At 36.6% G+C, this 14,900-nt stretch overlaps 1 protein-coding gene across 1 annotated transcript in view; it reads left to right on the top strand.

Moving 5' to 3' along the window:
• Positions 1–14,900, top strand: part of LOC122804004 (integumentary mucin C.1-like) — a 191,268-nt gene that overhangs the window by 128,010 nt on the left and 48,358 nt on the right. Inside the window, exons 9-11 of the mRNA XM_044073686.1 lie at positions 5,229–5,261; positions 9,654–9,686; positions 10,253–10,285. Coding sequence (XP_043929621.1) covers positions 5,229–5,261; positions 9,654–9,686; positions 10,253–10,285 — 99 coding nt within the window. The remainder of the gene's footprint in view (positions 1–5,228; positions 5,262–9,653; positions 9,687–10,252; positions 10,286–14,900) is intronic.

Raw genomic sequence — 14,900 nt, 5'->3', positions numbered from 1 at the left:
TACCTGTAAGCATCTATTGCAAGATCACCAGTTATTGGAGACCCCACATTCTGCCTCGTAGTAGTCATCTTGGGATTAGTGCTTCTGTTTTCTCCTGGTGAGAGAAGGAGTGCAGTTACATTATTTCCTGGAGACTGCTTAATAATAATAACTGCTTTATAGGTGACAGTTTGGAATCTTTGCATATATTCTGATCCTGGTGAGAGTAGAAGCCGAGTGCATTGATTCCTGACTCTTTCTGTTTGGAGAGTGAGTGTCTGCGTTTAATGTACCTGATTGGTCTAGTTGCTATTTGAGGCATCTACTAGGAAAAAAGCTACAAGCCTGCAGACCCTTGCATCATCTGGGACAAGACTGTGGATCACCAAATAGGCTGTGGTCTGCTTCTCTTCTTGGGATTGGTGCTAACATTTTGCTTCTGGTGAGAGAAGAAGCAAAGGAGTATTGAATCCCAACAGAGTGAAGCTGTGGTGAGACCAGCATTAGTAGTAGCCAAGCAGTAGCTATTTATTCATCTGTCCTCTTTTCATCATTCTTGACAAGCTAATTCTTTATTTTCAGTAAGTACTGCTTGATTTCTTCCTAACTTCAGAATATCTGCCTAAATACTTCTTCCTTAAATTTTCAGGGTCTACGTATTAGTTTCTCCTCAAGTGTTTTAAGTGCTCTGTACAGTCTCAGACACCTTGAGTGAAATTTTTTCTGTAAAAGGAAAATATAAGCAAACAGCTCCAGTACTTAGTAATAATGACCATGCCCATCCTGGCATGTCTAAAGATCAGTTTCCTCTGCTTTCTCCTATTAACCTGGTGAACTTGGGCATTCTGAACGAGTGTAGCAACTGCCTCATGTACACAGACAAGCCTCTTCTCTTACCTTCTAACACTCAGACTTGTGAGAGATGCACTTATATATCCAAACTGGAAGCCATGCACTCTCAAGCCAAGACCGGAATAGCTGGTCAAGATGAGACGGTCAGTACCTGCAACACACCACATGCAACTCATATTCCTCCAGAACACCCACCATCACAGATCTGACATAAATACACAAACCACACACCCACCTTCACGGAGGCTCTCAATAGAAATCTACCCAAATAGCAGAGACCTCCAAAGCAGAAACACATTTGACCACCACAACACAGCACAAACCACAAGAAACATAGCTCACCAACACAGTGTGCCCCTCAACCTAAGCCCCTAAGGCAAACCATCTTGCCCAATACACTAATCTTAGGTGACTCAGTAGTGAGGCACACTGATGTCCCACTCACTAGGTTGAATAAGGAGAAGGTAAAAGTCAGTTTATCAGGTGCCAGAATCTGACACATAACAAACACACTCAGGTCACTCCACAACAAGTACAAGTATGACTCTGTCACTGCCCATGTGGGTGTGAATGACCTGAGATGCACCTCCCTGGACTACATGAAAAGAGACATGGAAGAGCACTCGGATTATGTGGCCCAGGCAGGTATGATACTAACCCTGAGCAGCACCCTACCATCACCCAGAATGATACTGCAGTACAAGCAGAAAATGATTGACCAACAATTGGCTAAGTTTCTGGTGTCATTTTAGGGGGATCCAGTATCTGTCTGCTTGAAATAACATGATTGACAGACCTCGATGCTTTGCCAGAGATGGCCTGCATCTGTCACCCCTGGGTTTCCAGGTACTGGCTAAGGCTCTTGCCACCCCTATAGTGTTTTTTTAGGTGCTGTTCCAAAGACCAAATTACCACTGTAACAGCTATAAATAAATGCAATATGAGGGTCATGCTGCTCACTGCTAAAAGTCTAAATCTCAAGATGTACTTGCTCAAAGCACTCCTCAAAATGGAGAACATCAACATTTGTGCTGTAAAATAGACCTGGTTTAAAGCAGCAGAAAGCATCCCTGCACTACCAAGCTATAACTCGTTCCACACCTTTTGGCCCCAGAACATGGACCAAAGCTCCAAAGGAGATGTTTTACTCCATATTCATACAGGATATGCACACCTCCAGACTAGTAGCCCAGCATAACGCATCTGAGATACTTCAGGTACAACTAACACTGGGTAAGATGGCGATTCAGGTTGTAGCCTGCTATAGGTCCCCAACAATGTCCCAAGATTCTTGCTCCCCATTCCTAAGCACCTTGGAAATTATTAGGGTCCAACCCAACACTCTCATACTAGGTGACTTCAACTACCACTCCATCAACTGGGAAAATTGCTCATGCACCAATACACTGGCCCAACGCTTCCTGGAATTCATCAGTTCCAATGTCCTGGACCAGCCCATTCTTACCCCCACTAGAGGAAGCAACATCCTTGACCTGGTTATTACTAACATGGGAACTGTTGCTTTACACCAATAGTCAATTCCTCCCTGGTTAGATCCGACCACAAACTAATCACCATGGAAATTCACATCTCACCCACACCCCCTGCAAAGGTAACCACCATGAAAAACTTCTCCAAAGCTGACTTTGGGCTCCTAAAAACAGAGATGGTTAACTTCACCACATCCATGTCAATTGAAAATAGATGCATGACTGCCGAATCATACACCAATGCACTGTACAAACACGTATATAAGTGCATGGAACTAGCCATAACCAACAGAACCAAGATGCTCTCCTCCAAAAAAAGGAAGCCAATCTGGTGGTCACCTGCCATTAATAAACTCTACAGCATTAGGAAGAAACTGTTGCAGAAAAAGGTGAAGTCCCAAGACCGGAAAAACTCCCTTATTAGCCTCAACAAAAAGTTGAGATCCCTCATCAAAACCTCTAAAGCCAGCTATGAAGGCAGAATTGTGGCAGACACTAAAAACAACCACAAAGCCTTCTACAGTTATATCAAGAATCTTCATGGCAATACCCAGGTTTGCTGTGAGTTACTGCACAATGGTACCTCCTATACTGAGTCAACAGATATTGCCAGCATATTGGCCAACAGATTCAATGCCAACTTTACCCCTCCCCCCCAAAGGACCAATCACAATACCATAGGAATGCCGGGCACCCAGCATTATTGCAGCATAGGTTAAAGCTGCATTGTCCAAGGTCAAGAATACAGCTTCCATGGGACCCAGCAATATCCCTGAATGTGTTCTACATGAACTACAAAGTGAAATGACACCCCATCTGTGTGCCCTGTTCAATCATGGCCTCACTTCAGGCTTTGTCCCTACCGAATGGCACACTGTTACAGCAGTCATCCCTCTCCATAAAGGGAGAGTGACTGCAGACCCTGGGAATTATCACCCCATTAGCCTGATGAGTCTCATATGTAAGGCTATGGAGCACATCATCATGGACCAAATTAACAAGAATATAGGGAATCTACAAACTCTAGATCCCATGCAATTTGGTTTTCTGAAAATTAGATCCTGCCTACTCAAGTTGGTTGACTTCTTTGAGTTTGTCACCAGAGCTGTGGATTAGGGAAAGGCAGTTCATATAGCCTGGCTTGATCTGGCCAAGGCCTTTTGTTACCATTTCTCACTCAGGAATTATTGATAAACTCAGCAGACTAGGCATCAATCCCTATATCACTAGATGGGTTGCAAATTGACTCACAGATAGAACCCACAGTGTGAAAGTAGCGGACTCCAACTAAGACTGCCAACCAGTCACAAGTGGTCCTGGGTCCCCTTCTGTTTGGCATCGACTTTCAGAAATCCAGGCCAACACAGAAGGACTCTGGCTGACAAAGTTTGCAGACGGCTGCAAGCTGGGAGCCATTATTAACTTCCCAAGTGATGTAGACATCCTACAGAAAGGCCTCACTGAGACCTGTGACTGGTGTAGATACCATGACCTTAACCTTAATGCCATAAAATGTGTCATCAACACCCTTTGAAAAAACCTCAGTTCCCACTAATTACCACATCGATGGGAGCCTACTGAACACTGAAGGCGTTCTAAAAGATCTGGGAACACAGGTTGACAGCAACCTTTCCTTTGACCACCACATTGCCACTGTGGTGAGAAAGTCCTTCTATCTGCCACATCTTATTACCAATGGGTTTTGCATCCAGGAAGAAAGAGGTCATCATCTCTCTCTACTCTTGCCTCATTAGGCCAATCATCGAGTATAATGCCCCATTTGACATGTACCTCACTAGACACATGCAATAGCTGGAAAGGCCACAACAGTACCTCATGAAGAGGATACTAAGCCTTAAACAGATGTCCTACATGGACAGACTCAAAAAACTCCAGCTATTCTCTGTCTCATATCATCTACTAAGAGGCGATATCTGCTTGACTTACAAAGCCATGTCTGACCCACCTCTGTCAGAAATGCTACATCTAAAGAAATCCAAATCCCTCCACACCATATGCTCCAGAGACCTCAACCTCATTACCACAATCAAAAGAACATGCTGGAGGGACAAGTTCATAACCCAGAGACTGCCATTGCTATGGAATAGACTCCCCATACATGTCAAGCAGAGTACCTCACTGGCCCTCTTCAAGAGATCTTGATGAGTGGATGGGAAATAGAAAGTTCACCCGGGGATCACTGCAGTGGCTCTACTTGATAGAAGCACTGGGAACTAACGTCAGGCGGCATGATGCCAGGGCACTTCTATGGACTAGGCTTGTAGATATATATATATATATATATATATATATATATATATATATATATATATATATATATATATATTTGTGTGCAAGACTGTTTATATAAATCATTTTTCTATCACTATAGCTGACCAAGATACATATGTCTGTCTTTCTATACCATGTACATATGACTTTTAAAATTATGTTTGGCTTTATCTGAAACAGATATACATGCAGACATACCGATCAATCTCTCTAGCTCTTAATTTTACATATATAATGGAAGGAAGAAGAAAAAATCATACCTAAAAATATAAGAGTTAAACTAAATAAAGTCACAAGAAAGAAAAATGTGTCTAACAAAAAAACAACATCAGGAGAAAAGCAGATAAGCATAAGAAATGTACCTTGTTTATTTGTAAGTTAATTAGGTAAGTAATTAGTTTATGTATATATATATATATATATATATATATATACTTTTGTAATATGTAAATATGAAGCATATAGGCAATGAAGCTTACACAGTAAAGGGAGGCTGTATTTAAGGTTATGGAACAGACTTAATATATGAAAAGTATGCATTAAGAAATGTGAAGGTGATGTTGGAAGTCAATCTTACTTTAGTTTACTAATTTTTGTAACACATTTGTATCCTAGGTCAAACTACTGTTTCTGCAATAACAGCTACCAGTAAGTCTTTCAAGTTACAACAAATCTTTGTAAATGTTATAATTAATTGATGCTGCTTTAACAATTTCAAGTTGAAGTGCAGTTGTTCTGCTATACAACAATTATATATTTATTTTTATCTTAAGAAACTATGAACTTTTATATTAAATTTCACTTTAAATATTTGTGCTTATTATTTATCTGGGAGTCTTCACAATGTGTCATTGGTACATCTAATATTCTAAAATGTGTTTAAAAGTCTTATGAAATGTGTTGAATAAAACTGAAATTATTTAAAGTTTTCATACCAAACAGTGCCACTATTGCCAGTGAAGATGTAGGCATAGGCATGTACGTATTTGTATTAACATGAGTTAACTCAGTCCACAGGCTTGAAGAGTGACTCTTTTATATTTTGACCTAAGTCAAAGACAAGTGCAAATATATCAAAATGTTAAACCAATATACAAACCTGGCATATTGAATAAGATGTGCAGAAGCTGGTGAGAAGCACTTAAGAAATGTTGCAAGGGATCCAAACTTAAACAAGTCCCACATTGGAAGGCTGCCTAAACAATGTTTTATTATTTTACAAGATAGGTGATAGCAAATGAAATGCACTATAGAAATATTTGCAGGCAAATTAAATTGAATGCCTTCATTAAGCCTGATCTTAGTGCTGCCATTAAGTATAAAGCTGTTTTACAATTACACAAACAAAATATTAGGAAGTAAATTGTTACACATGTTTTTCATAAGTAATTGATGTGGGTCTCATGGTTTTAACTGCATCATGTAATTAAATGTATTACTATTTAAATTGCACTTTCAGTCTGAAGTCTGGTATTCAAGCGAAAATTCATATTTTTTAAATTGTAAATATGTTTAATTAAGAGTGTTCTTTCTGGATTTTTCTTGCAACAGCTGTTGTAGTTTTATAATAATCATAGTGAGCATAAAATGCCATCCACAATTTTTCTGTTACAAATAGCATTGCTACTAAAGCTCACCATCTGATTTAGTTCTGAATTATATTATATATATTATACACTAAATCTCCATGATAAAAGAGGAGGGGAAAGGTGAAATTAGTGAAGGGAAGTTGAGAATGGGCATTCATTTTGGGTAACACGGAGAGAGGGAAGAAGAAAGAGAGGAATGGAATGATGGAATGGTCTGAAAGCCCACACAGTGTGGCTGCTTCCTTTTCTGTCTGAAAATGGAATATATCAAAATCTAATGGCATATACACACAATCACACTCGACCATGGCATGTACAACTATAGATGCTTTTTTTTAACTTCAAGATTGCAGTGTCTGTATATCTTTAAACATATTCCTGCACTTCACAACATATCCATTGACACATCACTGTTTTTAAGATTTCTAATTATACTTCTACTTATCTAATGCTCGGCTCACTATGCAACAAGTTCGCAGTGTTGGCACTATATGATTTTAAAGCTAAATGACAGAAAATGTGCACAATCTTTATCTTGAAAGGCTATCTGTAATATTACAAAAAATAACTGTAAAATATGAAACTATAAGACATGGGGACAAATCAGTACTTCTAACAGGTTAGGAATTCTTACCCAGTAGAATTATAGGAAAGCACAGAAGCTTCCAAAGGTCTTAAAGATTTCCAATTCCATTATCTTATCACAATGCTGTTAATTTAATAAATATGCTTTGGCTGACTTGTACAAATATTTAAATGCGAGAAGTCTAGAAACATGTAAATTAGCTGCAGCAGAGATACAATTAAAAACATTTTAGAATTCTAGAAATATTTCATATGATAGTATTATGGATGCTATGGAATATTTACCTGTTATAAAATATCTATTTATCCATAAGATGACCAATATTCTGCATTACTTTTAATGAAAGATTTGGCTATGTTATCACAAATGTAGCACAGTTTATCAGTTTGTCTTTGTGTCTAGAGTCTGGAATAATAAATACTCATATATGTATCAAGTCATGAGGTAACTATTTTGAACTAGTCATTTTCTTTTTTAAAAACCCTTCATTTGTGGTGTCTTTCTTTTTGAGTAAATATATTTCCTTTTTTTAATTTTCAGAGAGCCTTTTATGATGCCATAGCTACAGAATGTTGTCCTTATCTGATAGTATATAATCATTGTTTTTATTTTTTTGATCTTCTGTATTTTTCAGTAAGATGCTTATTTTTTTGCTAAGGAAAAAAGTCTAAATTTCTTGTTTTGTTATCCTTCTGTCAGTGTGGCTTACTTCATTTTAACATTGAATGCTTGATCATTCACAAATTAATCATGTGATGATATGAAGGACTATTTAAATTGCATTATCAGTCTGATAAACTCTGGTATTAAAACAAAAGTGCCTAATTTTTTTAAATTGTTTATAGGTTTAACCAAGAGTGTTCTTTCTGTATTTTTGCCACAGCTATTATAATTTTATGTTAATCATAATGCAGATAGACTGTTGTGCACAATTTTCCTGTTATAAATAAAGTTGCTACCAAAGATTAACATCACTTTAGTTCTGAATTAAGTTTTATATATTATACAAAATTTATATGACAATAGACGAGGGGAAAGGTCAAAATTAGTCAAAAGAAGATGAAAATGGAGATTCATTTTGGATAACAGGTAATGATGAAAGAAGAAGGAGAGGAATTGAATGGTGGAAATATCTGAAAGCCCACAGTATGTCTCTTTCCTTTTCTGTATGGAAATAGAATATCTCATAATCTACTTGCATCTATATAGTTGGCTTAAACAAGTATTTGTATTTTTTGTGTGTATAGTACCTAAACCTATTAGATCTGAGTTTACAAACAGCTGACTCTGGTTTCAAAATTAAAGTGTGGCATTAATGGAACAAAAGAAAAAATACGTTTAAAGGAGAACGATGTTCCAGATTCTCTCTTCTCTGGGATTTTTGGTCTTTTATTTTCATTCTGTCAGCACTGCATATTTTGAGTGACAACATTTCAATAGGGAGCAAAGTAATTAACAATAAAAAAACGTATTCATTTTCAAGCTCTGTTTTTTTTTCTAGTCGGGTTTTGGGGAGCAAGAGGTTATTACAGCACACAGCTGACATATGCTTGACAAATAATCCTTGGTAGGATGTTATACATGCACATAGACACTTACACACACACACACACACACACACACACACACACACACACACACACACACACACACACACACACTCAACCACATCATGCACAGCTATGAATGCTTCATTTAGAATTACAGCATTTCATTGTCAGTATATCTTCAAGCATATTCTTGCACTTTACAACACATCCATTGATACTCCACTTTTTTTTTTAAATTTCTAATAATAATTTACATATCAAATGTTTTGTTCATGAAGGCTAAATGACAGACAACAAGCTTAATCTATTCTTTATAATTCTACCTTTTATATTACAAATTAACTGTAAGATATGAAACTATAAGACGTGAGGATAAATCAGTACTTCTAATATGTTAGGAATTCCCACCCAGTAAAATTATAAAGTAGTAAAGCTCCCAAATGTCTTAATGATCTGCAATTCTGCTATCTTATCAAAATGCTGTTAATTTAATAAATATGCACTGACTGACTTATAAAAATAATTGAATGCTAGAAGCCTAGAAACATTTAAGTTAGCAACAGATTAGATGTGATTTAACACTGAATGCTTGATGATTAATAACTTACAAGCACCACATACTAATACATGAATAAAACATACTGTAGTTATATAAAGGAACATAAATATCCCTAGATATACACAAACACATATCCATATACATGTACATACTATATACATCTATATGTGTATATATCTCTATATATGTAAATATATGTATGTATATCAGTAGATAGGTAAATTGATGTGTGTGCCTGTTTAAATAAATCATGATTCTGTTGCTAAAGCTGACCAGGGCACATATGTCTATCTTTCTAATCTATCTACATAAGACTTTTAACATTATTTTTGCTCTCTCTCAAACACATACACATGTAGACTTACCGACCAATCCCTCTAGCTGTTATTATTATTTATACAAGGGAAAGTAGAAGAAAAAGTCTTACATAAAAATATGAGTTAAACTTAATAAAGTCACAAGAAAGGAAAATGTGTCTAGTGAAAAAATATGCATTAGGAAAAAATCAACTAAGAATAAGAAATTCACTTGATTTATTTTTTAGTTAATCAATTATATAAGTACTTTATGTATGTGTTCATTTTGTAGTATGTAAGATAAATGAGCATACAGGAAATGAAGGATACACTGCAAAGCAAGGCTGTATCTCTGGTTATGGAAAAACTTAATAAGATGAAAAGTATGCATTAGCAAATGTGAAGTTGCAAGTGAAATTTTATTTAGTTTATTAATTTCTGTAACATATTTGTATTCTAGAACAAACCACTGTTTCTGCAACAACACCTACCAGTAAGTCTTTCAAGTTATACAAACTCTTTGTAAATGTTACAATTAATTGATACTGTTATAACAATTTCAATCTAAAGTGCTATTTTGGTATATGACAATGGTAGATTTATTTATTTATTTATTTATTTTATTTTACATTTGTTGACCGGGCCAGTCTAGCTGGATTAATGTCCATTTTCAGTAGAGGCCCGGGGAGAAAAGCTCCACAGTAAGACATAATTTTACAAACATAGTTAAATAAAAATATGAGTTAAACTTAATAAAGTCACAAGAAAGGAAAATGTGTCTAGTGAAAAAATATGCATTAGGAAAAAATCAACTAAGAATAAGAAATTCACTTGATTTATTTTTTAGTTAATCAATTATATAAGTACTTTATGTATGTGTTCATTTTGTAGTATGTAAGATAAATGAGCATACAGGAAATGAAGGATACACTGCAAAGCAAGGCTGTATCTCTGGTTATGGAAAAACTTAATAAGATGAAAAGTATGCATTAGCAAATGTGAAGTTGCAAGTGAAATTTTATTTAGTTTATTAATTTCTGTAACATATTTGTATTCTAGAACAAACCACTGTTTCTACAACAACACCTACCAGTAAGTCTTTTAAGTTATACAAACTCTTTGTAAATGTTACAATTAATTGATACTGTTATAACAATTTCAATCTAAAGTGCTATTTTGGTATATGACAATGGTAGATTTATTTATTTATTTATTTATTTTATTTTACATTTGTTGACCGGGCTAGTCTAGCTGGATTAATGTCCATTTTCAGTAGAGGCCCGGGGAGAAAAACTCCACAGTAAGACATAATTTTACAAACATAGTTGTACAGAGGGTGTATTTAAAGACAGACTGTAGTACATAACATTTTCATAAAAGTCTAAAATGACTAGTAGCATCAACAGGAAAAAGTAGATTAGATTCTTCTTTTAATCATCCATCCATCCTAGTGATATTGAGAATCCAAGATTAAAAGAGAAGTAAAGAAACAGTAAGAGAATATCTTGTTATAGGTAGCAGGAGAAGGAAAAGGCATGGAACTAAAAAGGATTAGTCAGGGTTAGAACAAGGGCAGAGCCACTGGGAGTAAAGCCATGATTTTATATGCTTCTTGAAAGTAGGTAAAGAGGTAATATACATAAGTTCACTTGGAAGTTGTTCCAGATGGGTGCAGTACAGTTGGAGAACAGACTATCCCCAGCTTTGTTGTTGGATTTGTTGGAGGCAGCTAGTAGTTTGGTAGCAGAGCATAGGGAAGAGATGTTTTTATATGGGGTAATAAGGGAACAGAGTATAGTGGTATTAGTGGGCTGATGAAAGATTTTGTGGGTAATGGTCAGTTGCTGAAGTCGTATATGATTTTGTAGTTCTAGCCAGCCTAGCTGTTTGAGATTAGAACAATGGTGGGTACGAAATGGGGCTCCTGTTGCAAATCTGGCTATGTTATGGAAAGCTGTTGCTAGTTTGTTGAGGTTACTTTTAGTTAGGTTTGTATAGATTGGAGAGGCATAAAATAGGGTAGAGAGTAGGTGGGTTTGTGTTAAAGTACTTCTGGCTGAAGGAGTGAGGAAGGGTTTAAGTCTGTAGAGAGATCCAAGTTTTCGATTGATTGATTTGATAGGTAAGTTAATATGGGTATCAAAGTTGAGGTTGTGGTCTATTGTGACACCAAGAAGTTTGATTGTAGGATCAGGGGATATTATGGTGCCATTGTTAGAGGATATATTGAAGGAGAGAGAGGATGACTTATGTGATGGAGCAAATAGTAATAGTTTAGTCTTTTTTGGATTCAGTAAGAGGCAATATTGTTGGAACCAGTTTTTGGCTGCTGTGAAAGGTTTTTGAGTGATATTTTGAAGGTCATTTATGGAAGAAGCTGAGCATATGAGTGTTGAATCATCAGCATATTGAATACAGATTGACTGAGGAAGGGACTTATTTAGGTTGTTTATGAAAATAGAAAAGAGGAGAGGTCCTAGTATTGAGCCTTGTGGTACACCTATTTTGATAGGAAGAAGAGATGATAAGTGATTTTCCCATAGCACTGCTTGTTGTCTATTATTTAAGTAGGAATAGAACCACTGGATAGCCTGAGAGTCCAAAGCAAGAGATTTCAAGATGCTAAGTAAGAGAGTATTCCGATTTCTATTAATATGGTCAGTGAAAGACAAGAGTGCAGTAGTAGTACTGTGATAAGGTCTAAAACCATGTTGACTGTCTGCTAGGAGATTGTTTTGGAGGAGCTGATTAAGTAATTGCCTATGTATACATCTTTCCATGATTTTTGCTAAAGGGTAAAGTAAGGACGGAAGTTAGAATGGTCATTTAAGTTACCACCCTTATGTAATGGAATGATATGAGAGACTTTCCAAAGGGTTGGGATACAGCCTTCTGTTATGGTATGATTGATTAAAATAGAGACAGGGAAGGCCAGTGGTTTGGCTGCAATCTGTAGGTAATCAGCTGGAATGAGGTCAGCTGAAGGCGTACAAGGTTTTAGCTTGGTAAGTAATTTATGAATGAGATCTGTTGAGACTGGTTGTAGTTTAAATGAGGGGGATTATTGTTTAGGGAGTTGGGTGCTTGTGTGGATAGTGGGGATAGGAATGAAGCTAGGGAAGTAACAGTATCTTTGAAAAATGAGTTAAATACATCAGCAATTTGATTTGGGGAAGTCTGAGTGAGGTTTGAGGGCATAGGTGTTTTGGAGTTACCTGGGTGCAGTAATTTGTTGATACCTCTCCAGAATTTTTGGGGGTTTTGATGTTGTGCATATTGGACTTTTGAGTAGTAATTTCTTTTATCAGTTTCTTTGTTTCATTTCTAAGTTATTTAAAGGTCACATGGTCAGCTGGGTTTTTGGTAGCTCTCCATTTGTCCCATGTTCTATTTCTACGTAACATTTTTTGTTTGGTTTCTTTGGATAGCCAAGGTGCAGGCTTTGTTTTGGTTCTTGTTACTCTTGTAGGGGCATGGTGGTCAAGGATTTGAAGAAATTTATTGTTAAAGTAAGAGACAGCTTCATCTAGAGGCAAATATTTCAGAGGAGACCAGATGCAAGCTTTTAGCTCTAATAGGAAGTTGTCTATGTTGAAGTTAGTTTTGTTCCTGTTAGTTCTGAGTTGAGTATTAGTGGGGATGGGGCTTTTTTGTCGGTTGATAAAAGTGATTTGATGGTCACTGATATTATTAGGTAGTGTACCTGTGATATAATACATAGGGTTAGTGTTAACTAGAATCCAGTCTAGAGTACTCTGTTTGGAACTGGTTTTATTTATTCGGGTAGGGACACTAATAGTCTGAGTAAAACCATAGAGGTTGATGTGAGAGGTTGGAAATTGGGAAATACAACAGTTCCAATCAATATTAAAATCACCTAATAGTATGGTTTCCTGGGGGAAAGAGGTTGAGAGCCAGCTCAGTAGGTTTTCTAGGCTATTGATATTTTTACCTGAGGGGATATAACAGCAAATGATGTAAATGGATTTATTTTTATTAATTTCTAGTTTGGTGATTAAGATTTCACTGTTGTTGAGAGAAGGTGGTTTAGACTCTACTAAGGTAACTAATAGTTCAGTTTTGTAGAGTATTGCTACTCCTCCGCCCTTTTTGATCTGATGATCAAGTCTAATGATGTTATAACCTGGTGGTAGTATGTCATTGTTCTTGGTGTCTACTTTTAGCCAGGTTTCAGTTAGGCATAGGATATCAAAGGAGTAGAGGTCTAGGAGAGCATGTAGTTGGGTTATCTTATTATTTAGGCTCCGAATATTGAGATGAGCAATCTGGAGAGTATTGGTCTTGGTTGTAGGATTAATAAGATCAGTTGGGTTGTTAGTTGGCATAATGGGTTGGTCATGGTTTGGGCCAGGATTAGGGTGAATGTTGCCATAAAGGCATAGCAGTTGTTGGTGACTATGTGTGTTTATGGGATGTCTGGAAGAAATTGTAAAAGGTTTCCTGTTTTGGAAAAATTTGATATGAAATGTTCTATGGTAGTGAGGTAAGAGGTATGGAGATGTTGATGTTATGTTGCTGTGTACTAGAGGTGTGTTTACAAGGTGGGTAGTGGCCTTTTTTAGTGTTGGGTGGGATAGAAATAATTTTCTGTTTTCAAGGTAGGTGAGGGAGTAAGAGATGAGAAGTGTGTTTAGGAGTATGAAGGAGTAGAGTAGGATGTACAATGTATTAATGCTAGAACTGTACATAGTGAGTGATAGAGTATAGTAAGGCGCAGGTGGTAGTTATGTGTAAGGTTAAAGTGTTACTATGGTGGAGTTGTTTTACTGGAGTGTGTAGTTGAAAGTGAGTTAGATTGATGCAAGAAAGGGTGGGTGGAGTTTGTAAGTTGTTTTAAGGAAGTAAATTCTTATTGGTGGAGGAGGAAGTGGGTTGTGCTAATCTTGTATAAGTGTAGGACCACTGGGGGGTGGGTGGGAATTGGGGGTAGGGTAGGGGAGCGGAGTGAGCCCGTAGGGCAAACGGAGCAGGAAGAGCAAAGGCGAAGGAAAGCCAGGAGAAAACAATCAGTAAGCTCTTTTGGAACCACTCCCAGGGTTAGCTGAGGTCTTCTAGTGGAGAAGGAAAATAGTAGAATGTAAAAGGATGGATTAGAGAGACTATGTAGAAATTTAGAGAGTCCAGATAGTGCTAAAAACAAATGTGTATAGGTTAGTATTGTCAAAACACTACAGGGGTCAGTGTTTGAAGAGCAGGAGGATTTCAGAAAACAGGTAATCACCTAAACCTAGAGATAGAATAAGGAACTGAGGTAGAGATATGCGCTCTTAGTTTAGGTTTGGGCTTAGTGACTGTGGAAGGGGCAGGATTATTATAACTATAAACGTTCATATTAAATATCAGTTTAAATATGCATGCTTATTTTTGGTTTGGGAGTCTTCACAAGGTGCCATTTGTACATCTAATATTTTAAAATGTGTTTAAAAGCCTTATGAAATGTTTTTCATACATTTGAAATTATTGAAAGTTTTCATATAACATCCAATATTGCCACTTTTGTTAGTGAAGATGTAGACATTCCATTCCAACATGTTATTTACATTAACAGTTGTTAACTCAGTCCACAGGCTTGATGAGAGACTGTTATATTTTGACCCAGGTCTAAGACAAGAGAAGTGAACAAATGTGTTATACCAATATGCAAACAAATCATATTGAATAAGATGTGCAGAAACTGGTGAGAACT

This window comes from Protopterus annectens, chromosome 6.part0, assembly GCF_019279795.1.
Source record: "Protopterus annectens isolate FY-2018-M chromosome 6.part0, PAN1.0, whole genome shotgun sequence".
In the NCBI taxonomy this organism is placed as follows: Eukaryota; Metazoa; Chordata; order Ceratodontiformes; family Protopteridae; genus Protopterus; species Protopterus annectens.
Note: the sequence above shows the minus strand (reverse complement) of the source record. Positions and strands in the feature narration are given on the sequence as shown.